This window comes from Nelumbo nucifera, chromosome 1, assembly GCF_055504915.1.
Source record: "Nelumbo nucifera cultivar China Antique chromosome 1, China Antique-T2T, whole genome shotgun sequence".
NCBI classification, from domain to species: domain Eukaryota; kingdom Viridiplantae; phylum Streptophyta; class Magnoliopsida; order Proteales; family Nelumbonaceae; genus Nelumbo; species Nelumbo nucifera.
The window spans coordinates 125,918,716-125,945,955 of NC_142649.1; the positions used below are offsets into that span (position 1 = coordinate 125,918,716).

A 27,240-nucleotide genomic window follows, 5' to 3' on the forward strand; every position below is an offset into this window, starting at 1 on the left:
TTTAAACAAAATAAGATGGATGAGAATTAAATTTGAACCCAATCTAAAATCAGATATGTCAGATTCGAATTGGATTCAACTCTAAGGTTTGATGCGGATGTAACTGGATCAAATCTGGTTACAACCCTACACACTAGACACATGATTGGTGTCAGTCAATCAAATCAGCCTTGCCCGCACCCCAGGCCTCTGAAATCTCAGCCTAAAGGTGACTTGTCTCGACATCTCATATTTGGATTTTTGGGGCATATGAATATGATGGGTACAGAGCAAGCCTGAACATAAAGGCCTAGGCCCAAATTTGAGAATTTGTGGGCTGGGCTCAGAATTTTGGCCACTACGGGAAAGAAACGGAAAGGTTACAGTCTTACCTGATTGTAACATGTAAGGGTCTGTTTGATTTGCAGTCGGTATCAAAATTGGAATTGAAATTGACATCCTTTAGAATCAGAATTGAAATAATCTATTCTCATAGTCTGTTTGGTTCAGACAAGAATCAGATTGATAATTAGAATCAGTTGGAGTAGGATTTTAGGAATGATCATTCCCTCAAGAGATCGGCTTCAGTCAGTGCAAGGCCTGTTGGAACACTGTTCGAACAGCTTTTACAGCCTTGCATCGGGAACATCTCCGTACTTATATGCTTTATTTCATGGGGAGATATTCCCAATGCAAGGCTATGATGGTTGTTTGAACAGGCTTTGCACTGACTGAATCCCATTTCTTCCCTCAAATGGCGGAATGACACTCACCAGAAATGAAAATAGAATTCTATTTCACTCAACCAAACCGTTGAAATTAGAATGGCCCATTTCAATTCCATTCCAGACCCCTATTCTAATAAACCAAATAGAACCTAGTATTTCTATGGCCACACTTCTTTGTTTTGTTTTTTAGTTAACCTGAACAAATTAAATAGGGCTACAGCTACACAAAGACGAGGATAGAACGTCCCCAAAATATCATCTAAAAAGCCCAAGGATACAAAGACAAGTCTAACAAATCAGCCCCAACCTGAATTGGCAGCTCCAATCAAATTCATCAACCCGATACTGTGGACGGTTTAAGCAGACTTCTTTTCATAATTTATCAGCTCCATACTGTGGATGGCGACTGGCGAGTTCATCAATCCGTTATCCGCCCAGCCAAGTAACCCAAGGTTTCAATAAAGTGAACAAGCTCACTTGATCAATTCGAACCAGTCCATGTGGGCCCTACAAACGCCCCACATGCACATCTCAGCATGCATTGAGAACGAATTCATATCTCTACCTTACAAGGAGCCGCCCCACAGCACATTCCCGTTATGTATTGGAAACATCTCCCAATGATAATACCAGTTCTGATGATGTCATCATTGGAAAATATTCCTAATACACGGCGAGGATGTGCTATGAGGCATTGTCGGGCGGAGATATAATCTCATTGGGAACATCTCCTAAAGCTGTCAATGGAAGATGTTTGTTAGGATATGCTGTGGGGCATTTGTGGAGAGCTCTCTATGGAGCGCAGATGTGAATTCTAATGATCTGGGCAGTGGGCACATCCCCATTCATTGATAGAAATTAAACAAGGGTTTTGTACTTTTGTATCTGCTTTATCAAAAAACAAGAGATGTGTCCAAATTAATCCCCTTCCCCCGCAAAACTTTGGATGTCAAATGTTCAACAGCTCACTGTCTCTCTCCACTTAACATGTTAGGGCCTGTTTGGGAGGGCTTCAGCATTGATTGAACTGCTTAGGAAATGCTATTAAAAATAGTTTCACCAGAAACTTGGTTTTTGCAGTTTATACATGTATGTTATTAACTTTCCAGATTTTTTACCACACTTGACTTCATGGCTTTCCATGCAGGGCCTACCTTAGAACATTGGGAAATTGTTTAAAACTCAATGATTTTTCAGCATTTCTCTTAAACTCACCATGATTTTTTAAAACATCCAAGGGATCCCATGTCAATAAGTTTTGTTTTCCAAAACTCGCCATCTATAGAGCATCATCAGTGTATATTAGCAGAAATTGTCCACATCAACATAAATGCAATTTTCATGACCAAACTGCCCCTGAATGGCGAATCAGCCTTATTAAATATATTTTATGACTAAAATGCCCAACTACCTTATATATAAGATTTCTACTGGTTGAGAGATGTTTTGCTCTCATTGTGCTGCTTTAAAGTATTCCAAGGATGCTGAAAAATAGGTTTTGGGTTGAATAATAACAGGGGTAGTTCTGACATATCGAAAAATAGGTCGAATATAACAAAGGGTAAAATAGTAATTTACTAGTTTCTGTAGTCTCTTTAACATCAAGTTACTGACATGCCCTCCTTGGAAGTTTTGAAAAGTTATGATAAATTTAAGTGCTGTCAAATTCATGAAAGATATATTCCCAATATGCAGCTGGATGTCCATATTTTTGCATACAGATAAAACTGTCAATGGGTTAAGGTCCAAAACTTGATGCAATATATATGGATATTACACATATATAATTGGGATAAGGCTTATACCACAAACAATTATATAAAGTTTATTATCTATAAATTTAATATTTTATATTGAATTCGAGATACCGGAAAAATTTCCCACCAATCAATTGGAATTATAAAAGTGGTGACCAAACAGGTGGTATTAATCAAAATTCACAAAATCGCTTTGATTGGTACCGTGTCTTTCAGGAACCTTTTATATTATATAAATTTATATTCATTTTAAACACAATAAAGCTGATCTGAATGTGTGATCATCCCATATATTGGATTTCAAGTTTCAAATTTGGATACGGATATGGTTAAATCCGAATCCCAATCCAACCCATTATAGCCCTCGCTGCAACCAACCATACCTTTTAACAGTGTTATTGATGTATGGAATTCATATAAATTAAGCTGTCAAGTAGGGAATAATACCCTGTAGAGAGGACAGATGTCGAATATAACTCCCATGCATGAAGCAATCAGGCACACAAGAAACTGACGAGGAACCCCAGAAAGGGTCATCCGTTGCTTTTCAATAGGAATAAAAAGGTTAAACTTTTTATCTTCACAGTGCAAAAGAAATGAAAATATGAAGAAAGAATGAACCTTCACTTATTGTGAATAATAATACGAGTCTCAAAGCCTGGAGCATTAATGGTGGTGCGGTGACTGATGTGAATGGTTGAATTGTATCCAAATCGTTTTTTGCAGTGTAGAAGCAGCAGTAACGGTAACTTTTGCTTTGAAAATTCCTTTAGGGGTAATTTGGGAAATACAAGTTAAACGGTAATACTTGAAATCAGAGGATTAAAGAAAAGTCTAAAAATGGAAGGAAACTCATGAGGTGAGTGGGTAGCCAATGCATTTCTTTCCCCCCATGAGTAATGCTAGCCGTGACTCATTTCTCCTCCTTTTTTCCTTTTTTGCTTACCTTTTGCTTTCTCTGATTCTCTTTCTTACTCATTCACAGTCCTGTTTTCTCACTTTCTTTCTTGCTATCCTGCTTTTCTGTCCTTTTAGTATCAATAATTCTTCAACTTTATTTCCATATACCTTCTCTCTTTCTGATTGATTGATTCATCCAAATACTCAATATCCCTCATTTCTTTTGTTTGATTCATCTAAATTCCATCCATATTCATCCAAGTGAATCTCTCTCCCTCTCCCTCTCTCTCTCTCTGAGTTTTCAGAGATACCCATTTTGGTTTGCTGGAAGAGGAACAAGAAGCCCTGTTAGTAAAGCTTATCATCCATGGAGGCCCCAAAACCAGAAGAAATAAGCCACCCACCGATGGATCAGCTCCAAGGATTCGAGTACTGTATTGACTCCAATCCTTCTTGGGGTAATCCTCTTTTCTCTACTTCCACCCTCCATTACTGATTGATTCTTTGTTTCTCAGTTTCTCTTTTATTATTCTTAGTTCTACTTCTAAGTGCTACAATGTGTGTCTGCAACAGGGGAGGCAATTGCTCTGGGTTTTCAGCACTACATCCTGGCTCTAGGAACTGCAGTTATGATTCCAACTATGCTTGTAAATTATATCGGAGGAACAGACGTGAGCACATTTACAAATCCCCTTCTTTTTTTTTAACTACATCAGTATTTCTTTCTGCAATTCTATAGGATTTACAAGCAAAGTGAAATCTCTTTTTTTTTCTTTGTGCACTTCTTTTCAAGATAAAGATCAAAGGAACCAAAATCAGCATTCCTTTCTATGAATTCTCTTAATGGGATTGTGTATTTATTGAATTTTCAAGGTAGAATTGTTTTACTTTCATTGTTTTGTAGTTTCATGTTCTGATAATGGATGGGTGGATCATCAGGACGATAAGGTGAGGGTGGTTCAGACTCTGTTATTTGTTGGGGGCATTAATACACTGCTCCAGACGCTATTTGGAACACGGTTGCCTACTGTTATCGGAGGTTCTCATGCCTTCCTCGTTCCAATCATCTCCATCATCCATGATTCGTCCTTTTCTCAAATCCCCGACCCTCACGAGGTTAGTGAGCCCCATGAATTTCCCATCTCTGTCTCTCTCTCCCCCTGTCTCTCAGTTCTACTTTTTCTCCTACTTTTGTTTCTTACTTTCCTTTCATTTGATAATGATAAAGGACTGAAGCTGTACTCCATTTGCTAACGTGCGCATAATGGACCAGTTTACGTTAGTGTATTTACGTATTACATGCATAAAGATAAAAAGATTGAAGTGGTTTTGGCTTCCTTTAAAAAGGCTTTAACAAGTTTCCGTCCACACTACTTTTTTTTTTTTATTTAAATAAAAAATAAATGAGAAAAGAAGAGGTGGGGAAGCAGAGAATTCTGACTCAAACAAGCAGCAAACAAACAAGCTGTCAGGCCAAACTTTTGACTGTACTGTGTGGACCTGGCTGACTCGGACGAGTTTGGCGGTTCTTACCCGTATTGAGATCAGCGAGATATTGTATAATATGCCAAGGAACGTATAAGATGATGCTCCTTTCACCCCATATGGCAGGATGGGTAGGACAAATCGGTTAACAGTGTCCCATGAATCAGTTTTGCTGTACAGTAGAGCTCTTAATAAGTGTCTATGCAGGCTTTGCAGTTGGTGAATGATGGAGCTCTTATAGTGGTAATTTATCCAAACACGTGGTAATTTATTATTTTTTTTTGTAGAGATTTATCCAAACAATGAGAGCAATCCAAGGAGCTCTTATAGTGGCATCAAGCATTCAAATTGTACTGGGCTACAGTCAGCTTTGGGGAATCTGCTCCAGGTTGAACTCCATATCCAACTAAACCATGCTTTATTTCACTCATTTTCTACTAGTCATAGAGGCTGTTTCCCTTGAGAGTTTGTTAAACTGAAACAGTAATCTGAGTAATGAACCACTATTTTCATAAAAGCTTGAAAGGTGCCCATGTATGGTGCTACACTCAGCATTCAGACTGAAGCAAACTTTAATAAGAACCATCTTAATTTAAGACAATGTGGACACAATGGTGTGGAATGATGTGCATTCTCAAATAGCCATTGAGCCTAAAAGCTTAAACTATTAACTGAGATCCTTGAATAGGTTTTATTCTCTAACATGCCCCCTCATACGAAAGACCATTGGGCTTGAAGCGTGGATAGCACAGGCTCACCCATATCTTATGCTGAAACTTGATTAATTATAATAGGGGTGATGAGAATCAAATACTAGACCACTTGGACAAAGTGGCTCTGATACCATCTCAAAGAACCATTGAACCTATAAACTTAAGCTATTAAGTGAGGTTCTTGAATAGGTTTTATTCTCTAACATGCATTAGCATTTCTCTACCATGTTTACTGCATTTTTGTTGTTCGCTGCTGGATTGGGTGTATCATGCATTAGTTTACTCAAACTGCATATAGATTTTAAAGTGGCAATATATCACTGAAAATTTCTTCAGTATGTAGGTGAACGAAATTAGTTTGTTTGGCGTTTCAGGTTTTTCAGCCCACTCGGAATGGTTCCAGTGATTTCACTTGTGGGATTTGGACTATTTGATAGAGGCTTTCCCTTGGTATTGTAACATTGTTAAACTAATTTCTATGTTTGGACTTTTAAATTTCCCCCTCTCCCCAATGTAATTAATTATTGCTTGCTTTTCTGAATCTTGTAATGTATCAGGTGGGCAAATGTGTAGAAATTGGGGTTCCTATGCTTCTCCTATATATCGCATTTTCCCAGGTAAAACCACCACCAAGTTAAGCACATTTCAATGGGTTAAATTTACATGTTAATCATTGACACAATGTGAATGTGACATTTTTGTTTTGTTTATTCACTCTCCATTCTGTTTGTAAATCCCCCAAAGTTTTTGCGTTGGATTTGATACAGATCTTCCATAGACTTGTATTCTTCTCATCTGTCCAGTCAGGTAGTTAAACTTTATGGACTTGAAAAGATGTGTAACTAGTATTATTTTTGAAGCACCAAAGATCAAATTGATTAAAACAACCCAGAACAATACATTAGTGAGCCATGGGGACATGGACCCATGTCCATTGAGAAGAGCATAAAACTGGAAGTAAACACTTCCATTTTCTTGAAGTGATTTTGTAGGGTGCACAGACTTGATACAATATCAGTTTGAATTGGATTATCACCTTTCAGTGGTCAAGTATCCTACATTTACTTTGCCTAACATTTTCATGGTATTTCTTGTTGGCCAAGATTTGTCGAACAGTTCGCCTACCATATGGATCCCTACTGCTTTAAGTAATGGGCATTTGACTCATCCAAAGAGTCAGGTTATTGCATTTTTTTCTGGAAATAATGTCTCAGTTAAGTTGCAAACAAAACATTATGATTAATGGAGTAAAAATGTGACCTCTCACTCTCTTTTATTGTTGTACTTGTACACAGTATCTAAAAAATTTCCAGGCAAAACATGTACCAATATTCGAGCGCTTCGCACTAATAATTTCAATCACTATGATATGGGTGTATGCACACATTTTGACAGCAAGTGGTGCATATAGGCATCGCCCAATTATCACACAAGTCAGCTGCCGAACCGACAAGGCCAACCTCATTTCATCTGCACCCTGGTTGGTACCACAATAATCTGTTATCTGTTTATTTATTTAGTCATGCTATCAAATAGGAATTATTAGGCTTATTTCTGCACATACAGAGTTAAATGCTTTCATCCTCCTAACAATTAGATCATTGACATTGTCTTCTCATCAGTTGCATCTTGTGTGGGTAATAGAGGTAGCTACTGAGCTTTGCAAGATGACCCAAAAGTTATGTGTAGGTCCCCATACACAAAGTATGGGATTTTTGCTATGACCAAGCAAAATTGCAGAGGGTCATGGGGAAACATCTGTGATCAGCTCCCCATGTACAAAACCTTAATATGCAAAAATGACGGAGTTTCTTTTACATTAAACCATATAAGAAGGAAAATGTTGTAATAGAGAAACATACTTGCCCCATTCTGGGTTTATTTTATTTACTAGTCTCAAAAGTGGATGCTATCCACAGCTAGATCCTAAAATGCAGTTGGCATGATTTCTAATTGCCTGCCTCCATAGTTTCCTGTCCTGTGAAAGCATTCATATAAATGTGGGAATATTCTCCCAGAACTTCTGGGCCAGAAGGACATGGAAAATCATTTGGGATTATTGGCCCACAGAAATGCAATAGCTAAGACCAGAGCTTGTTGTAGCTATGCATTCCTTGGTTAGTGCAGCAACATGACTTCACCAGTTCATTTCTTGTAATGCAGGATAAAAATCCCATATCCACTGCAATGGGGTGCTCCCACCTTTGATGCTAGTCATGCTTTTGGAATGATGGCTGCTGTTCTAGTCTCCTTGATTGAGGTACTACCTGCTGCATATTTACAAGATAGAGATGGAATGAATACACAGAGATAAGGGTTAAATGATATTAACTATAATATGTGATTTGGCAGTCAACTGGAGCATACAAAGCAGCATCTAGGCTGGCAAGTGCCACACCTCCCCCAGCTCATGTTCTTAGCCGTGGTATTGGTTGGCAGGTGTGTAGTTGATGGATTCTTTAGGATATATAGGACCTTACATGCAAAAAAAAAAAAAAACTTCATTTCTTCCACATGTAGATAATTTTACTAGAACTTTTTATTACAGGGAGTTGGGGTTCTACTGGATGGACTCTTTGGAACAGGAACTGGATCCACTGTGTCTGTGTAAGTAGATACTACATCTCATTGATGAACAGTCTTCTTAGTTCCAACTTGTGCTAGGCATTAATCAAATTATTGGTCAAATAGAGAAAATGTGGGTCTTCTTGGAGCTACTCGAGTTGGGAGCCGCAGGGTTATTCAAATCTCAGCTGGGTTCATGATATTCTTCTCAATCTTAGGTTAGTGATAGAAAGTTACTTTAGCTGACTTGAGACCTTAATCCTAAATTTACTTAAATCTAATCTCCTGCTGCGAACAGGGAAATTTGGAGCACTGTTTGCATCAATACCTTTCACCATCTTTGCCGCTGTCTATTGTGTCTTATTTGGACTTGTTGGTTTGTATCCTTTTCTGTGGATTTTGGTATTGTGGAATCTTCTATCTCTCTCTCTGTTCATGACTGGGGTGTTCTTCTATTGTCAGCATCGGTGGGACTGTCATTTTTGCAGTTCACAAACATGAACTCTATGCGGAACCTCTTTATCACTGGTGTTGCCTTATTCCTAGGACTGTCTGTTCCTGAGTACTTCCGTGAGTACACTCTCAGTTCCCATCATGGACCTGCTCACACCAATGCTGGATGGGTGCGTCTCTCTCTCTCTCTCTCTCTTCTGTGTGTGTGTGCAGTGTTAGTTTTCAAATATGTTTCTACTATTCTAATTCATGCACTGGATTTGGTTTTCTGTTTTGCAGTTCAATGACTTCATCAACACCATATTCTCCTCCTCCCCCACTGTTGCACTGATTGTTGCGGTTTTCCTTGATAACACTCTTGACTACAAGGATACTGCTAAAGACAGAGGGATGCCATGGTGGGCCAAATTCAGAACTTTCAGGGGAGACAGTCGGAATGAGGAGTTCTACACCCTCCCTTTCAACCTCAACCGTTTTTTCCCTCCGGCATGACTTGATGCCAATAATTTTAATGAAGAAAATGAGGAAGTATATGTGCCACAATCCTAGTGAAGATCGGTGAGGTGTATGTTTTGACTTGAATTTTTTATTCTATGTATATTCAAATGGGCTATTTGAATGAACTTAATCTAATAAACTATTCTATCTATGTGTATTCATTCTTTTAGGATGTGTTTGGTTTGAAAGAAAAGGTAGACCTTGTATTGGGTGGTTCTCTATCTTTTTCTTTCAAATCAAACACAATGCTAAAAAATTGCCTATGTGGCGTTTTGAATATAATAGATATTTAAGTTTTGTTCTGGGCTTTTTTTTCATGAGAGATGACTTCCAAGGCTCAGTTTAGAAGAAATATAAATAATACCAAATATAAAGTTTTACACTCTACATATTCCTTCCAAATTGAGTTTAAATGATTTTAACATGAATCAAGAGGAAAATGTTTGAATCGTACCTGATTAGATGTCCAATCAAAATTCAAAGGCATTTTACATGTTAATCTTTTGAAGAATTTATCCACCAGACCATTGGTCCACCGCAGAAAAAATTATTGGTTCAAGTAATGAACTTGATTTGAAATTTCCCCATGCCACGATTGGGGTTAAATTTAAAGATTTAGGGTTTAAACATAAAAATCAAGAAGAAGTTGGACATAGAGCCATGTTAAATGCATTACTATGGGCCCACCATGATGTCACTTGATCTAATTCAAGATGGGGCTATAGCAATACATCAAATTAAAGGTTTTAATTTCACAAAAGAAATTGGATTTGGTCTCACAAGACCGTGCCCATACAGTTTTCAGTGCCTTGCAGTTTGGAAATATTTCTTTATAAGTACAGAGATATTCTCAATGCACAGCTATAAAAAACTATGCAAACTATATGAACATGGTATTGTGAGTACTGAAGCCGAACTCTCTTCTCCGGATTTCTTACAAACTTCCATCTACTCCCCTCTCTACTAACCCATTAAAATTATTCCAGCTGTCACTAAGTCTAATGCCTTAATTAATTCCTCCGTTAGATACTATTTTAAAGAAATACCTATATTTTTATGCAATGATTAAATATTTCTAAAAATAAAAATATAATAATTTTGGGTGGTTTTTAACTCTTTTTTCGATGCATGAATTTGCTGTACTAGGCTTAGAGAATTAATTTGCATATAATTAAAGAGAGAATGGGAAATTTGCATATAATTAAAATAGATATTTTTATTTTTATTTCTTTTCTAAGCCTAGTAAAGCAAATTCATGCATGGAAAAAGAGTTATAGATAGGGGTGAGCAAAAAACTGAATCGACCAAAAAAACGACCAAAACTGAACCAAAAAATTGGTTAATTGAACCAGTTAGTTCGGTGTTTTTAAAAAACCGAAGGTACTGGTTTGGTTTTGGTTAACCAATTTAAAAAATCGGCAGTTAATCGAACCGACCGATATACATGTTTTTCTATATATATATTTTACATATTATAAAATTATATATATTTTACATATTATAAATTGATAAATACGCATTATATATATAAATATATATTTATATATTTTTATAATAAATATTATAAAGTCAAGAAAACTGAAAAACCGATGAACCAAACCAGTCAACTGGTTAACCAAACTGGTCAACCGATTAACCGATTGGTTTTGGTTCGGTTCCAGTTTCCTAAAAACTGGTATTACCAGTTCGGTTCACAAAAAAGGCCCATGGTTCGGCACCCCTAGTTACAGACCACCCACAATTATTATATTTTTATTTTTAAAAATATTTAATTAATGCATAAAAATAAGTATTTCTTTAAAATAGTATCTAACGGAGGAATTAATTAAGGCATTAGTCAATCGTTACATTAGATAGGACTTGGTGACAGCTGGAATAATTTTAATGGGTTAGTAGAGAGGGGAGTAGAGGGAAGTTGGTAGGAAATCCGGACCGGGCGGGGCAATGTTTGAGGTGGTTTTTTGTTTGGTTGCAAGTGAGGCGTTTGTGCTTTCGGTACTGCCGATTATTCAATGTAACAGCAGTATATACTATTCAACTGATTATTTCAATCGAATGAATGAGGCCAATCCCTCTGCACAAGAAAATGATGACTCATCTTTGCTGGAGAAACAGACCGACCAATGTCGGTGGTTGACACCTTCTGTACAATGGAGAAGATTATGGTAAGGATTGATTAAATCACTAAAAAAATTTGAGGGTTTAAGGCGCAGGTGTGGATCTACGGGGGACCTAAAGAGCCATGGCCCCCTATAGTCCAGAAAATCTTATTTGTAAATTGTAATACACTCTTTAATGTAAATTTTCCCTTTTCCTCTATTCCCCACCCTAATGGTTGATTCCTTTATGGCCCATCAATATTTATTTCCCTCTACTCCCCCAATCCACTTTAGGTTTTGGCCCTTTCATAAAAAATTTCTGATTCCACCCCTTTACCGGCATCCGTGACACATTCACAGTGCCAGTGACTTTATGCCACTAATATCAAATGCTACCTTAGTAAACGACTCAGAGGTGTAATGCCTGGCTTAGGTGGCGTTTGATAACACTTTTCAGACTTTTAAAGTTTGAAAATGTTATTTTTTAGATGTGGTCTATGTTTGGATTGAGTTTGAAAAAAGATCTGAAATGCATTTTCAAATTTGAATTTGTAAGAGGCGAGTCAGTGATTTAATGCGCTCAGACATTTTTCAGACCACGTTAAAGAACAAAAATGCCCATTCTCATTATGCCCCTCATTCTTCTTCTTCTTCTTCACTAACAACGAACCAGCGATGCAAGCTTTTCCCTCCGCCCTTCTCTATCTCCCCCCCCCCCCCCCCCCGACGATGACCCAACGGCGCAAGCTTCTCCCTCCACCTCTCTCTCTCTCTCTCCTTGTCTTCCTGCCACCACCATTGCTCAACAGTGGTCCTATCTCAGTAGCGGCCTTCGATTTCCCTCTCCCTCTCTCCCTCTCTCTCTCTCTCTCCCTCCCCATGTCTTCCAACCACCGCTACTACAATTCAGTTGGCCCTAGTTCAAGTCCTACTGCCTTCTTAGGTTCGAACCCCCACTGACAAGTAACCCCCTAGGCGAACTGATTAACCTTAAACAGACCGGCACAGTGGCTGAATACCAGCGCCAGTTCCAAACTCTCGCGATTCGACCGGACCAACAAGTGGACATGTTCATGGTAGGGTTAGCAGAACCCCTACGGGTGGATGTAGAAATGCAGAATCCCCCAAATCTGGTTACAACCATGAACTTAGCCCGCGCATTCGAGCGCAAGCTGCAACTCAGCCGCGGGACCTACAATATGGGACATCCGCCGAACTCATGGGCAACCTCGAAATCGGCGACAGCGATCCCTTCTTCGGCAACCGGCCGGGAGCTGAGATCTCACACAACCAATGCCTCTAGATCGGCGACAAGTAGGAAGCAACATGGTGGCTCCACCCATTAAGCATTTGACCAGGGCATAAATGGCAGAATGCCGAGCGCGAGGCCAATGTTTCAACTGTGATGACCTCTACTCGGCAGGACATAGGTGCAAAAGGCTTTTTTGCCTCCTAGTAGATGAGCAGGAGGAGGATGAAGAAGAACCCGTCGTATTCGAGCCGGAGATCTCTCTCCATGCGATCACCGGTATAAAAACCTCTCAGACCATGCGGTTACAGGCACAGATAGCAGGTAATCCAATGCGCATACTCATCGATTCAGGGAGCACCCACAACTTCATAAGTGAGCATGCCGCCCTACAGTTAAAACTACCAATGGAACTCCGGCCACGACTATAGGTAGCCGTTGCAAACGGGGAAAGAGTTCACAGTCTGGGAATTTGTAAGAATGTCCAGATACAGGTCAACCCTAAACTATTTCCTGCTGATTTATTCGTACTCTCCTTGGATGGGTTCGATATTGTTCTTGGGGTCAAATGGTTGATTACCCTAGGTCCGATTTTATGGGACTTCAGCGCACTCACAATGACATTCCACTTAAATGGGAAGCAAGTCTCTTGGCACGGTTGTAGGGTTAAGGAGAAGACACCACAGGTCCATGCACTTTAGACAGAACCGACGGCCATGGAAAGACTCCTCGCCGAGTTTTCAAACGTATTCCAGGAACCCAAGGGACTCCCTCCTCCCCGAGCATGCGACAATCAAATCCCTCTGGTGGCGGGTTCAGAACTAGTCGTCCTCCGGCCGTATCGCTACCCTCACCTATAGAAGGACGAGATAGAAAAAAAATGTGCAGAGATGCTGAACCAAGGGATCATACGCAAGAGCCACTCCCCCTTCTCTTCGTCGATTCTGTTGGTGGCGAAACAGGATGGGACTTGGAGGTTCTGTGTTGACTACAGAGAGCTCAACAACCAGACAGTCAAGGATAAGTTCCCTATTCCCGTTGTGGACGAACTACTGGATGAGCTACATGGTGCTCAGTACTTTTCTAAGTTGGACCTCAGGTCCGGGTATTTCCAGGTGCGCATGGCTCCCGGTGACGTGAAGAAGATTGCCTTTCAAACCTACCACGACCACTTTGAATTTTTAGTCATGCCATTCGGTCTCACCAATGCCCCACCCACATTCCAGTCATTGATGAACGAGGTATTTCAGCCCCATCTGCACAAATTTGTTTTAGTATTCTTTGACGACATCCTCGTTTATAGCAAATCATGGATAGAGCATGTGCACCATCTGCGGACTGTTTTTGAGCTTCTACGCCAACACAAACTCTTCCTAAAACGGTCCAAGTGCTCCTTCGGGGAGCGGCAGGTTCTTTATCTAGACCACGTCATCCACGGGCAAGGTGTGATGGTTGATAGTTCCAAAATTCAGGCTATCAAGGAATGGCCCAAGCCTCAATCCGCCAAGGCCTTACGCGGGTTCCTAGGATTAACGGGTTACTATCGCAAATTTGTACAGAATTATGGACTGTTGGCTATCCCGTTAACCAACCTGTTAAAGAAAAATTCCTTCCAGTGGGACGACGCAACCGATGCAGCTTTTTTGACACTGAGAGATGCCTTGTCTTCCACCCCAGTCCTGCAATTACCAAATTTCGCTCTCGAATTTACAGTCGAGTGCGATGCCTCGGGAGTGGGTATCGGGGTTGTGTTGCAGTAGCAAGGGCACCCGATTGCTTTCTTCAGTCGTAGACTGGCCGACCGACATCTAAAACTTCCAGCCTATGAGCGCAAACTAATCGGCCTAGCTCGAGCCATTCAGCATTGGAGGTCGTACTTGTGGGGGCAGACGTTCGTCGTCAAAACTGATCATTATAGCCTCAAATACCTGTTGGAGCAACGTCTCACCACTTCCCCTCAGCAGCATTGGGTTAGCAAACTGCTCGGGTTTGATTTCCAGGTAGAATACAAGGCGGGAACCTCAAATCGCGCAACTGATGCCTTGTCTAGGCGCGATGAAGACATGATGGCTCTGTGTGGAATTTCCCAACCCCGGATCTCTCTAATAGACGACATCAAGAAGGCAACGCCATAGTCTCCGGAATGGTCGCTCCTGGTTCAGAAGATCCAGTCCGGCGCTGCCGACTCCAATTGGTCACTTCAGGACGGGTTGGTACTGTATAAAGGCTAGGTACACCTTCCGCTAGACTCCCCATTGATTCCCACCATCATCGCCAGCATCCATAACTCCACCCATGAGGGCGTTCAGAAAACGTTGCACCGCGTCCAAGCTGATTTCCATTGGCGAGGAATGAAGACTTCTATTCGGGATTTCGTCCAACATTGCTCCACGTGCCAACAGCATAAATGGGAAAACCTGCACCCAGCAAGCCTCCTTCAGCCCCTTTCAATCCCAACACAGATCTGGGCCGACATCTCCATGGACTTCATCGAGGGGCTACTCAAGGTAGGCGGCAAATCAATCCTCTTCATGGGGGTGGATCGCTTCTCTAAATATGCCCACTTCATTCTTCTATCACATCCGTATAGTGCCACTTCAATTGCCCTCGCCTTCTTTACGCATGTTTTCCGCTTACATGGGTTACCAGAATCCATAGTCAACGATAGGGACCCGGTTTTCACTAATGCCTTCTAGAAAGAATTATTTCGGCTACACAACACCACCTTGGCCTTCTCTTCAGCATATCATCCACAGACCGATAGTCAGAGGGAGGTGGTAAACCGCACGATCGAGATGTACCTCCATTGTTTTGTAAGGGATCAACCGCGACGATGGGTGGACTAGCTTCCTTGGGCCGAGTACTGTTACAACACGGCCTACCATTCTTCCCTCGGCATGACCCCTTTCAGCATCGTTTATGGCTGGGACCCTCGCTTACTGTCCTATGAGCTCGATTATACTCGTTTGGAAGAAATTGATCACTCCTTACAAGAACGCGACACCCTCCTAGCCAACGTGCACCTTCGCTTACAGCAGGCCCAGCTCCGCATGAAGCTCACCTACGACAGGCACCATTGGGAATTGTCGTTCGAACCAGGACAACTTGTTTGGTTAAAACTCCAACCCTATCGGCAACGTTCCTTGCGCCACAGGACTGCCCCGAAACTGGCACCTAAGTTCTATGGCCCCTTCAAGGTTCTGCGGCGGATTGGTAGTGTGGCCTACCAACTGGAATTACTGGAGAACAGTTGGATTCATGATGTTTTCCACATCTCCTAGCTGAAACCATTTACGGGTGTTCCTCCAGACCAAGTCCCCCCTGCCACCCTTGAAAGAAGGCAAACTTGTTCCCCAATCTAGGGCCCTGGATTCCCTTAACAGAATTCCAAGTCACGTATCTGGAGTTTGAGCTTGAAGACAAGCTCGTAGTCCAGGAGAGGAGTAATGTTATGGACTCATTCCTCGAGAAGAAGTATCATCACCGCCGACAACAGCAACAGTGATTCAATGTTCTCATCCGACCCAATTCGGCAACAATAAACTTATCCAGATTAGATTATACCATCTTACTTGTTCTTATCTTATCTTATTAATTGATTAGATTATCTTATCTTATTAGATTAAGATTAACTTATGTTATCCTTATCAAGATAGATCTAGAAGTCTCCCTATTCAGCAAGGAGATTCCCTAGGATTAGGACTCTTATAATCTCCTATTTAAAGAGACACCATTACTGAATGAGATATCGAATATTCAGTCAAGAAGTGAGTTAGGAGAGTGGGTCTCTTGAACAAATCACCAAGGCGCCAAAATAGGTTCATCAAGAGCAAGAAGGAACAAGGGAAAACATGAGGTTTTCCCCGTGGACCGACCCGTGACGAGATCCTATTCGCGGGCCCTCAACATAATGAGTGACAATCATAAATCATTATAAACATTAGCTGTAAGAGACAGTAAACCACACTGCTTATTTGCAGTTCTCTTCGGAGATCTACAGATCAAGAAGGGTCATGCTCTAGAATCTTCTCTTTTAAGTCATTCAACAAGCCCTCTTCCATATGAGGAGCCATGCACTGGACTAACTTCAACAAGTGATCCTTCCCCTTTCCATAGGACTGAAACTACTGCTTCAAGACTAAGCTTCTCCAGTGGGGGTGGAGCTTTATTTGGGTCACCAAATACACTTCTCATTACATACCTTACCCCTATTAACATGAATTACAATCGTATCAATAAAATTCAGATCACAATGAAAGACAAGCAATGAGGGGGGGGGGAGAGAGAGAGAGAGAGAGAACCTCCCTCTTAAGTAACAATATAGAAAGGTAAACACCTTATCAAGAGTAAGAGCCAAATTCTGAAGCCTCTAGTTATAGACCCCCTCAGCTGTGTTACATGAACTCTTTGAAACTAATAAACAAATCATGTTACAACAAGCATATAGATTGATCAACCTTTTCCATGTCTATAACATGAAAGTAAAACATCTCAAATACTTATAAAATCTAGGTAAGAAACATAAATTTTTTAATGGTAACAATCAAAGGCATTGGATTAATAGTATGAGAAAGAATACGAAATAACAAATGAACAAGAATGACATCAATATAAAAAGTGTGAACCCATCCCAAAGCTGCACAATGTAAAGAACTTTTTCACAACTCATAAAGACAAAAAAGATAAAGGTCATAAAACAAAAAGAAACAAAATATAAGATGTATGATATAGACATCAATAAAAAAGTGTGAAACCATTTGAATGATGTGACTGCTGGCAATTTGTTGGTTGCAGAGCAAGTGGCTAATATTCAATACCAAGGTCTATGAATGATGTGACAAATACAGAATTAGCTCCCAGGTAGTGACTAGTGAGACCTGCAAAGAGCTTCCAGTGATGTTAAGTCAACAGCCTGGTGACCCAACTGGGCAAACCATTGAACCATATGATCAGTCATTTGTTTACTGGGTTGTTAATATTAAACTTTTTTTTTTTTGACAAACTCAGTAATGTTTAGAAAATACTGGTCAAAACCAGGCCAAATCAACCTCTGCAAAGTTGATAAAACCTGAAATTGAGTTGATCATCACAAAGAAGTAGGTTCTGCTCCAACAAAGTACTGTTCAAGATCCTAAGTCAGTACATACTACAAAGCTTGTATTGCAGAATTCCACTGATCAGAGGAAGAAAAACCACAGAAAGAAAGCAATACCAGTCAAAGATCCAACTATGAATAATTCAGTTGTGAGTTTGCTTATAATCTCTCTCTCTCTCTCTCTCTCTCTCTCTCCCCCCCCCCCAAGCAATGTTTTTGGTACTTGGTTTCTTCTCTGATCTCTTTAGATAGATATTCATTAATAATTGCAGAAAGAACAGCCGGATCAGACCTTCTTTGGCTACAGGTCTACAGCTGCCACTAGAAGTACCAAGGCCAAGGCCACAGTGATTTCAACCATACAATTTCCTGGTCTATTGGCATTTTTTTTTCTGGAGGATGAGGTAATGCTTAATGGTTCATGAGTCCTATTAGACATCACTGTTATGTATTGCAATGTCATCTTTCTTAGGCCTTTGTTCTTACAAACTCTGGTGTCTATCAATTCATGGTGTATGTGGCTCTATTGGCCACTTCTTTGGAAGGAATATTGCTTCTTGACTGCATTTTTCTGTGTCCATCTGCTTGGTGTATCCTTGTTGATTTCTTTCTTCTTTGAGAAAGATTGTAAAATTTAACATATTAAATCACTAAACTGTGACATACAACTGTAAAGAACAGTAAAATGGCTATAATACTGGGAGGTATTGTAAACTGTAAGTCTTTTCCATGTAACATGCTAAATACAGATTTTGAATATTCTTCTCATGATTATTTACGTTTGTTCAACTTTTGTGTCATTGTGTTGAATAAACACATGTATTTGAACTTCTTGCTAAGTTCAGACAGCTACTGGTCCAATAAATATAAGAAAATATAAGTTTCTTTTCTCCAATGCTTCTGATAGTTGTAAAAGCCACTGTATTGGACTTGTCACCCTCACTTATAAAGGAAAAAAAATAATGACTTTGGTACATTTCATTTATGAATTCAGTGAACTTATATGTCAAGGAGCTTGGAAACTGAAATCATCTCATCAGGCATTGTCTTGGATTAAATGAATTCAATCAAACAATTATCCATGACTATAAGTTACCTGCATTTATTAGGGATAATTTTTCCTCCTTAGTAGTATTTATTTTGGTGAAGAGGAATTGGGGGTGGGGCAGAGCAGGGTGCACTTGAGGCCCACTGGCCATAGCACAGAGAGCCTGTGTATCCGCTGGTTTGATTCCGTGCCTTCTAAATGGAGGGCTTTCCATGCAACCATCTCAACTACTAGGTCATTGGCCTCCTGGGTAGTATGTGGTTTATTGAAAAAGACCTTGAATCTAATATGTTAAATGAACTAACATCAGTCCTGAATTTAAGTATCTAACTTCAACATTTATTTGACCATTGGAGAGACCATTTATTCTCCTACTCAATGTCACCATCAAGTTGGAACTGGGTACCTTTCTACCATCAATGGTCTAGGATATACTTAGGCAATCACAAATCATGAACATACTACAAATGATCCTATAGTACAATCAATACAACCTTGTCTTAAAGCTCTTTTTTTCATTCCAATTCACTTGGAGATAAGTAGAAGGGATAGCTGATGAAACCATTTGAATGACTATCTTGTCTTATTATTACTATAACTGTTTTGTCATTATCATCACTACTTTTCTTTTATCATCTACTATTTTTCCTTAATCCATGATAATGCAAGAAGAACAAGCATTGAGGCATGACACTTACATAAATAAATTGCCCATACTGTTTCGATCTCCTTGCTATTTTTCATCAAACTTAAGAGTTCAGCTATGTAGAATAGATGCCTAGGCAGTTGTGTGATAGTAAGAATCCCACTTAATGGATGTAGTGCATTTCATAATCTTTTTGTTGTCATACAAATCATAGAGAATTACTACTTAAGAAATTGGATTGGATGCTTTCTTCCAATAAGTTTCTCCAACTTCAAAGATATGTTGATAAACAGAAGGAATAACATATTCTAGGGATTTAATCATTTATTGATCTATAGCCAGGTACCTCACATCTGCATGGCAGTCAAATAAATTCTTTAGGCTTGAACCAAACCAAAAACAGTAATAAACATGGTTGTAAAAGAATGTAACACTCACCATCCACAATTTTGTGAATCAAAGAACAATATTAATGTTAAAACAATAAATACATTTAGACATGAAGAGATGAAAATTGGAAACCATCCAAGTTTAGACCTGAAAGTTAACTGACCTGAAAGTTAACTGTTTTTTTTCCTATTATTCTTCATAAGGTAAGGTACTCAGCTCAATAGATCCAAGATCCAGAACTTAACATGTATTTAGCTTGAAATCAATAGAGCATACCAAAAATCTGCATCAGTTGCTGGGATTCTTAATAATCCTCTGTAGGACTATTGTTCTTGCCCTTCTTATATCCCTGCTGCACTTGTCAGCATGCTCACCCAGATCCTCAATGCTCTTGACAAAAATCCCCAATTTCTTCTTGATCTCCTCTATTCCAAACTTCACAGCATCAGCTGCAACAGGGGGTGCCGCCATGGCTGCAGCCACCACTGATCCTATGATAGTATCTACTTTAAAGTCTAGTAATTTTCATTTTTGTGTGTGAGTGTGGCCATGTGAATTCATTGTTTTCTTCTGTATGCAGGACCATTCCTTTTGTGTGGAACATCATTACCGCAGGTTTCATAGAGCAATCAATATTTGGAGTAATTCTTTACCTGTTCTTGTTAGAAATTTCAGAAAGACTTCTTTCCTTCATTTTAATCATGAACAAAGCTGCAATGGATGGTTCCAAAATTCTTTGTTGTGTGATCTGGAGGCACATTTATATAGCGGTGGTTCCACTGGCTTCTATATATTGTCATCCCCCTCTTTTCTTCAGAAAAGAAAACAGCAAGGATTTTGCTTACATATTTGTTTAGAAGATTTGTGTATCACAAATCATCCATGGACATGGTACCAACCCCATGTACAAGACTATTCTTGTACCGGTAACTTCGCCGAATCGATTGGTGTCACAAATTCCCAAAATATTAAAAAATACTACAGTAATAAGGGTTTTGTCTTTCAGAATACGTAATTTAATTGAAAATTTGTCAAGAATTAATTCAGAAAACAGGGTTCCAACAGAAACTACGAAACAAGAATTATGTTGATAAGGCAGTGCTCTGTTAGTTGCAAGCCACTTTGTATACATTGAATAACAATAACAATAACAAGGTTTACCAAATTATTACCACCAAGCTAGGTTTACCAAATTATTGCCATCGCACATGTAGTTGGCTGACTAGGAACAAAATAACAGCTAGTAAAATTTTCAATCAAAATAGATGAACAAAATAAAAAAAAAATAGAGGAATGCGAATGAGACGGCAAGAGAGAAGTTTAGTACCTCCTTGGCGAATACTTAGACTAAATTAGCATTTATCAAAGAATACAGAGCATAAGTGGTGGAAATAATGAAGAAACCCTAACAAATAGAGAAAAAAGACAACATATATAGGAATTACTTGTGAACCAAAAGCTGTGGATGTATCTGAGAGAGAGACCGTGAGAGACAGAGAGAATCGCTGATGTCCAATCGTGTGTGAGAGAGACAGAGATAAAGAGAGCACGAGTGCGAGAGAGAGAGAGCGGGAGAAAGAGAGAGACGACTGAGGGAGAGAAATAAAGAGACGACCGAGCGAGAGAGAGGGAGAGAGGATGACTGAGAGCGAGGGAGATCGCGAGAGGAATGATTCAGACTAAGAGAGAGAGAAAAGGACAGAGACGACTGAGTGAGAGACAGAGCGAGAGAGGGATGATTCGGAGTGTGAGAGAGAGAGAGAGAGAGAAAGAGGGGCAGGAGAGGCGTGGATATTTTCAGTGGGAGAGAGAGGGCGGGAGAGGCGTCAATTGTAGCGGCAGTCGTTTGGACTCTAGCGGCAGTTTTAATCGATTGCCACTACAAATCCATCTTTCTGGCGGCAGTCGCCAAACAGCCGAGTCGAAAACTGCCACTAGAACTCTATTTTCTTGTAGTGGATGTGTTGATTATAAACATTTCTCTGTGCTATTATAACTAACATTTCTTTAGATCATAATCACATTTTTTCGAATATTCATGCAAGAAAGTATACTAAAAGCAACTTTTGTTCATGTGTTGATTTGTATTATATACCAATGGTATCTAATTATAATAAAATTTCAAATAATAACAAAATCAAATAATCAAATAATAGAAGGGAAAAATATATGATTGGTATACACAAACTCACCAAGCACAAGGAATATAGGTATAGATCCTAGACTATTCTTAGTGTAATATCCTACTTTTAAAAATATATTTCACTTGATGGATTTTTGGGGTAAAAATGTAAGCTGTCTAATCAATAGATTGATAAAATTAATAGTGAAAAGTTGAATGGTTTGTATTGCTAGAGTAAATATAAATGAGAATAGAAGAATATAGAATGGCTAAAATTGTAAACTTTTCCCTATTCAAACACTTTGTTGTTTATCAATAAAAGAAAGTATCCTGTTTCCCCTAACAAAAAAAATAAAGAAAATAAAATTAGAAAGATAAATATAGAATATAAAATAGATATAGATAGATGTAGAACACAACAGATCACAATGTTGTAACCTTTCCCTGTTCATATGTTTATAAAATCTTTTTTAAGTCTTTTTCTTAACTTATGTGTAAGGTGAATGGGTGGCGATCTTAGGTTTTTACTAAAATTAAACATTTAGTTGTTTAGATTATATATTAGGCAATTTTACACTAAAAAAGTCAATTAAATTAAATAATAATGTTATTGAATCTTTTCTAAATGGTTTAAAAACTAGGATGAAATTCTTTGGAAAATCATCCATCAATTTGATGGTTAGAGGTGATCCAATTAATCAAGTTGGATTTTGGTCCAATAGATCCTACATCAGATCTACAAATGTACAATGTTCATTTTAGAAATATTTTCCATTAGTTTATTATTATCATCTAAGCCTTGTCCCAACTATACGAGTCAGCTTCATGAATCCCAGTTCACCATTCCAATTTGTTTAATATCATACCCACTGTTAGCTACATGAGAGGAGCCCTGTGTTTAAATCATTTTCCACCAGTTTGTCTAAAATAAATTAGGTGCAAAATCACCATGCTTAGACTTCTAAATAGGTACAAAATCACTCTTTGGGGATGAGCATCAGACTTCTAACATGCTTAGTTTGCTTGTTTCTTTGGCTACTCCCATGGTCCAAATATGGTTGATCATATTCTCACATTGGTACTTCCCATTTCAATTTGCAAAAGAGATAAAAAGTTCTAATCCTTAGCTCCTGATTGATACTCATTGAGACAACCATACAGTTAAAATGGCATCAGCATTGAACCGAACCACATGTCCATGATACACAATAGAAGACTCAACAATTTTCAATTCTAATAGCACCCAGACCCACCTTCCATATACCATCAGTGGAGACCAACTAACACCAAACCCCAATCTCAAACATATTTAATGGCTGAGAGCTTTTGTTCAAATAGTTCTATTTTTACAAGTGCTCGACAAAAGTTAATCTTATTGTTGTTTCTTCAAGTACAATTGACAAATGTGCTTTCACTGAAACAATCTAACTCAATGAGGATCAAAATCCTCAGAAAGCTAGTAAAGTATGTTATATTACTGATCCTTTTCCCCCTGATCAAATAGGATAAGCTTTACTAATATCAAAGATAATGTTCATGATACAAGCATGTAGTCCATGGGAAATTAAATGGTAGAGAGAGACTGACACAGACTAGCTAACAATTTATCCATATACTCTTTTATACATCTCCGATTGCATACTTTTGATGCTTTCTCTTTGTAAGCAAAATATCACATTATGATAATATTGAAAAGGCAAGACCTATTGCAACTAATCTGTAAGGATAGTATCTACTTTCAATTTCATGTTTTAATTAATATCTTCCTTTAAGTTTGACAAAGTGGTTGAAAATCAGAAGTTATAGCCACTGGTTGGTATTTAAGTTTCAAAATTAAAAGTTATATTCCTTACTACTTGCTCGAAGTCACCAAACATCCCCATTGACAACTCGCATTGTTCCTCTGCTATTACAAGTAATTTGCATACCTCAATCCTGCAATTTGGCAATGTCTGTCTCACCGCGACATAAACAAGCAATTAGACAAATGAAATTTAAATAATAATAAAGCATTAAAACTGAGTAAAATGCATATTCCAAAATTATTACCCTAAATTTTTCTGGTGTTGATGTGTAGTCCAGCATTCCTATTATCATTAGGCCTAAAAATTTGAGATTTGGGAAACCAAGCTTAACATGTTTTGTAAGTTCTACATAATCTGATGGTTCAACACCAGATTTAGCTATAGTATAATTTTGCCGATCAATTGATTGATTCACTCATGCATTTTTTATGCAAGTGAGGTAAATAGAGAAAAACAGAATAACCTTCAGTGCTTAGAGCCAAAGATTAAAGACCAAAAAATTGGTTTCCTCAAAACAGAAAACCTAAGGGTTACTAGCAAAACGAATCTAGGTTGAGGGAGACTTTTATGTGGTCATAGGGCAGATGCTCAAATCTTTTGATGATTCAAGGCAGTTCAGGCACTAGATAAGGGAGGCTAGATCCTAGACCATACAGATGAACAACTCATTCAGTTGGGTTTCTCAATCGACCAGTTCCTTGTGGACATCCTAGCTAGAGGGAGAAGGTTGAACCCTTCAGAGTCAATAAATGGTTCAGAGATTGCATGAATGGCACCTTCGATCAATCCCTAAAGAAAACAATTTTCAATTTCATTGATTGATGCCCTAGAATGGGAGAAAACATAGAAGAAGAAGAAGAAGAAGAAGAAGAAGAAGAAGAACCCTTACCTTCTCCTTCTTCATCAGAGTTTTTCTCAATCGAATGCACGAAGTAGAAAGAGGCGGGAATGTTTTTGGCATTTTGCTTTCTCTCTCCCTCCCTCTCTCAATGCAAGAGGCCAACTATTTAAACCGGCTTAAGTCCGGTTCAAATGAAAAAGCGTTGTGTTTGTTATCAAAAACTATCGCCCAGATTTTTATTTTCTTTATTTTAGTTTTCTAGGTGGCGGTCTTTGGAGGAACGCCAGCTCAGCTATCTCTATAGCGGTGGTCCTTAAGACCACCAATTCTAAACCGCCGGTTTAGATCATTTTTCTTGTAGTGATATATATATAACCATAAATTGCACCTTGTTTTGAAGCTACACCATTGAATTTAATTTCATTTTTGATACATGAAATGCCAACAAGAAAAGGCATTTAATGTAACAAATGGCAGTCGTTTTTTGAGGAGCTTCCTCCATGAATGGAGAATTGGGGAGCCAGGGGGACCCTTTTTAGCCCCTAATCAAACTACCGTCTGGAACATTCCCTGAATTCTTTAAAATGATCACTAGAACAACTTCAATAGAAAACCCATACCTAGAATTAAATATAAGTATGGTAACAAGTTTTTTATTAAATGTTAAGGGTGAGAAATATATCCTTTCTTAACTACTAGTAAATAGTAATAGGAAGGGGAATTAGTTATGCCTAAAGAATTACTGTTGAACACATTTGTTTTTCATCAAATTTAAGGTCTTTGTCCTATATCAAAGATACGACAATCAATCACAGAAATAATAAATAATCTATGGCTGTAAGTGTGATGGTCTAAATCTGATCCGGACGAACTGCAAACTTGCAAGAAAATTGTTAATCGCAGATTGCGGATTTTTCTACAAAATTCTCCTTATTCTTCTCCACGCACTCCATAATGTCTTCCAATATAAAAAAAAAAAGAAAAACCTAATTTTATATTAATTACATCAGAATAAATCCTAAGACATTTTTTGAAAAAAGAAAAAAAAATTATTTACAGACTAATGATCAAATAAATAATTCCTGGGTATGCAGATCTTGGCGCCAATTAAAGAATTCAATATCCATCGCACAAACAGCCCCAAAACCCAAGAAATAATAATAGAAAAATTATAAAATTATATCAGAATATAACAAAATTAATTTTAGATCAAATTGCCCAAAATCTAAGAATCAATTTCTTAGAAAACTGCTAACTGCGCAAATTGGGTAGAATAGTTCTACCGATTTGGGTTTCGTTTCGGATCTAGTTTATTTCAGTTCAAGATTGAACCTTTGGCTTTGATACCACTAAAGGAAGGGGAAATCCATCATATGGATGGCTGAACCATGCTAGATGGTTGGGCAAAATTTCAAAAATTTCTTTCACCCTTCCGGGAATCGTATTCTCAGTTTTAGAAAAACTGCTTTTTCTAGGATCATTCTCGCACCGAAATCAAACTGGATTTGAAACCAAAAGAAAAGGAGAATAATACCTGATACAGATTCCACATATGTAGCTCCCAAAGTGGTACTTCACGCCCAAAGAGATGACACAACTAGAATTAAAGCCGATTCAGCAACATAGTTTTTTAGCAAAAACTATAATCCAACAGCTTGGGTCGAGCAAGGGAGGTGAGCACGAATTGAATCTAATATTTTCTTGCAAAAATCAAAATTCAGGACTAATCTTTCTCAGTTCAAGAATTGGAGGTCAAACTAGGGTTTCTGGGGCAGCAAGAACAGAAAGAGAGAACTATGAGCAAATTGATAACTAGAGCAGTTCGCCCTCCTTTTATAAGCCTTAAGGATCACCACTCCTAATCGAATTAGGAGGTTCCTAATCCAAACCTTTATTTGGATTTGGACTCTCTAAGTGGATAAGACTTATCCTCTTATCCTAATGGCTGATCCAGACCCATATCCAAACCCATATTCGCCCAAGCCACACGACTGCTTAAGATGTAATATGACCACTTGATTAATCAGGGCTTTAGGCCCATTAAGTAAGTGGCTCACGTCCATAGGTAGTTGCTGGCCCATTTGGTTCTCTTTGTATGGCGTGGGACCCCAACAATGATTTTATATAAGCCCATATGGGTTCGGCCCACCTTCTGTGAAGAAACCTAGTCGAATTCACTATTAAGTACAATGAACCCCTTAGTCCAGTATGAGCTCTTAATGGGCCCAACATTTACATTAAATGATCATTGAATCTAACCATCCTATGAAAGCCCAATGATAATAGACTTAAGTGAAATATAGCCCATCAAGTAAAACAACTCTAAATGGCCTCTTACACTTAACCTCGCAGCTCATAAGGATCAAACACTACCTGACAAGGGGGACCTCTCCACTGGCTACAAGATGCAGTGTTGCACTCTCTGCTTGAATGGGTCTCGGGAATTAAAACATTTTGCAAACCTTTTTCTTAAAACATAATATATATATATATATATATATTGCAAAACAAATCTCAAACATGGTTGAAATCGACTACCGACAGTTTTGGTTTCCATTAGAGAGAGTGCAGTCCCGATCATTCACTTTGTCCGACAAATGGGTTGACCTTGTCACTATGATTACGCACTCGAGTGAATTCTCAGACTACCCCAACATACCCAGGTTTTGACCCCCGAAGGATGTCACTGATTGACATATCAAAGACAGCCCAATCCGACACCAAGTGCAATACCATAATCTAGTCTAGGGGTTAGGTATAACTTTCAAGTTTTGCCCACTAGTCTCCAAAGTCCAGGGCATAATTGGAAATTAGTCTGGGTTCAAGGTTTCAAACAAACACACACACTGCATGTGCATCGGGTCCAA

General features: G+C 38.7%; 1 protein-coding gene and 1 long non-coding RNA gene across 3 annotated transcripts; one reads left to right on the forward strand and one right to left on the reverse strand.

Annotated features, from left to right (window-relative positions):
* The first annotated feature begins 3,318 nt into the window (after window positions 1-3,318).
* LOC104609776 (nucleobase-ascorbate transporter 2-like) lies at window positions 3,319-9,227 on the forward strand. The gene is made up of 14 exons (XM_010276158.3): window positions 3,319-3,822; window positions 3,938-4,035; window positions 4,304-4,480; window positions 5,137-5,237; window positions 5,937-6,012; window positions 6,120-6,179; window positions 6,858-7,042; window positions 7,726-7,822; window positions 7,915-8,001; window positions 8,111-8,169; window positions 8,254-8,345; window positions 8,426-8,503; window positions 8,590-8,750; window positions 8,860-9,227. Exons 1-14 carry the CDS (start codon window positions 3,732-3,734, stop codon window positions 9,070-9,072), a joined length of 1,575 nt encoding a protein of 524 aa, XP_010274460.1. The 5' UTR covers window positions 3,319-3,731; the 3' UTR covers window positions 9,073-9,227.
* A 7,116-nt stretch (window positions 9,228-16,343) lies between these two features.
* Window positions 16,344-24,562, reverse strand: LOC104609777 (uncharacterized). Of its 2 annotated transcripts, XR_016080105.1 has the most exons (4): window positions 24,422-24,562; window positions 23,581-23,679; window positions 16,763-16,839; window positions 16,344-16,634 (listed from the first exon to the last, which is right to left on the reverse strand). It is a non-coding gene; the product is annotated as an uncharacterized LOC104609777 (long non-coding RNA). The 2 variants fall into 2 exon arrangements; XR_016080104.1 differs by lacking the exons at window positions 16,344-16,634; window positions 16,763-16,839 and having other exon boundaries at window positions 16,895-23,679.
* Between the last annotated feature and the right edge of the window lie 2,678 nt (window positions 24,563-27,240).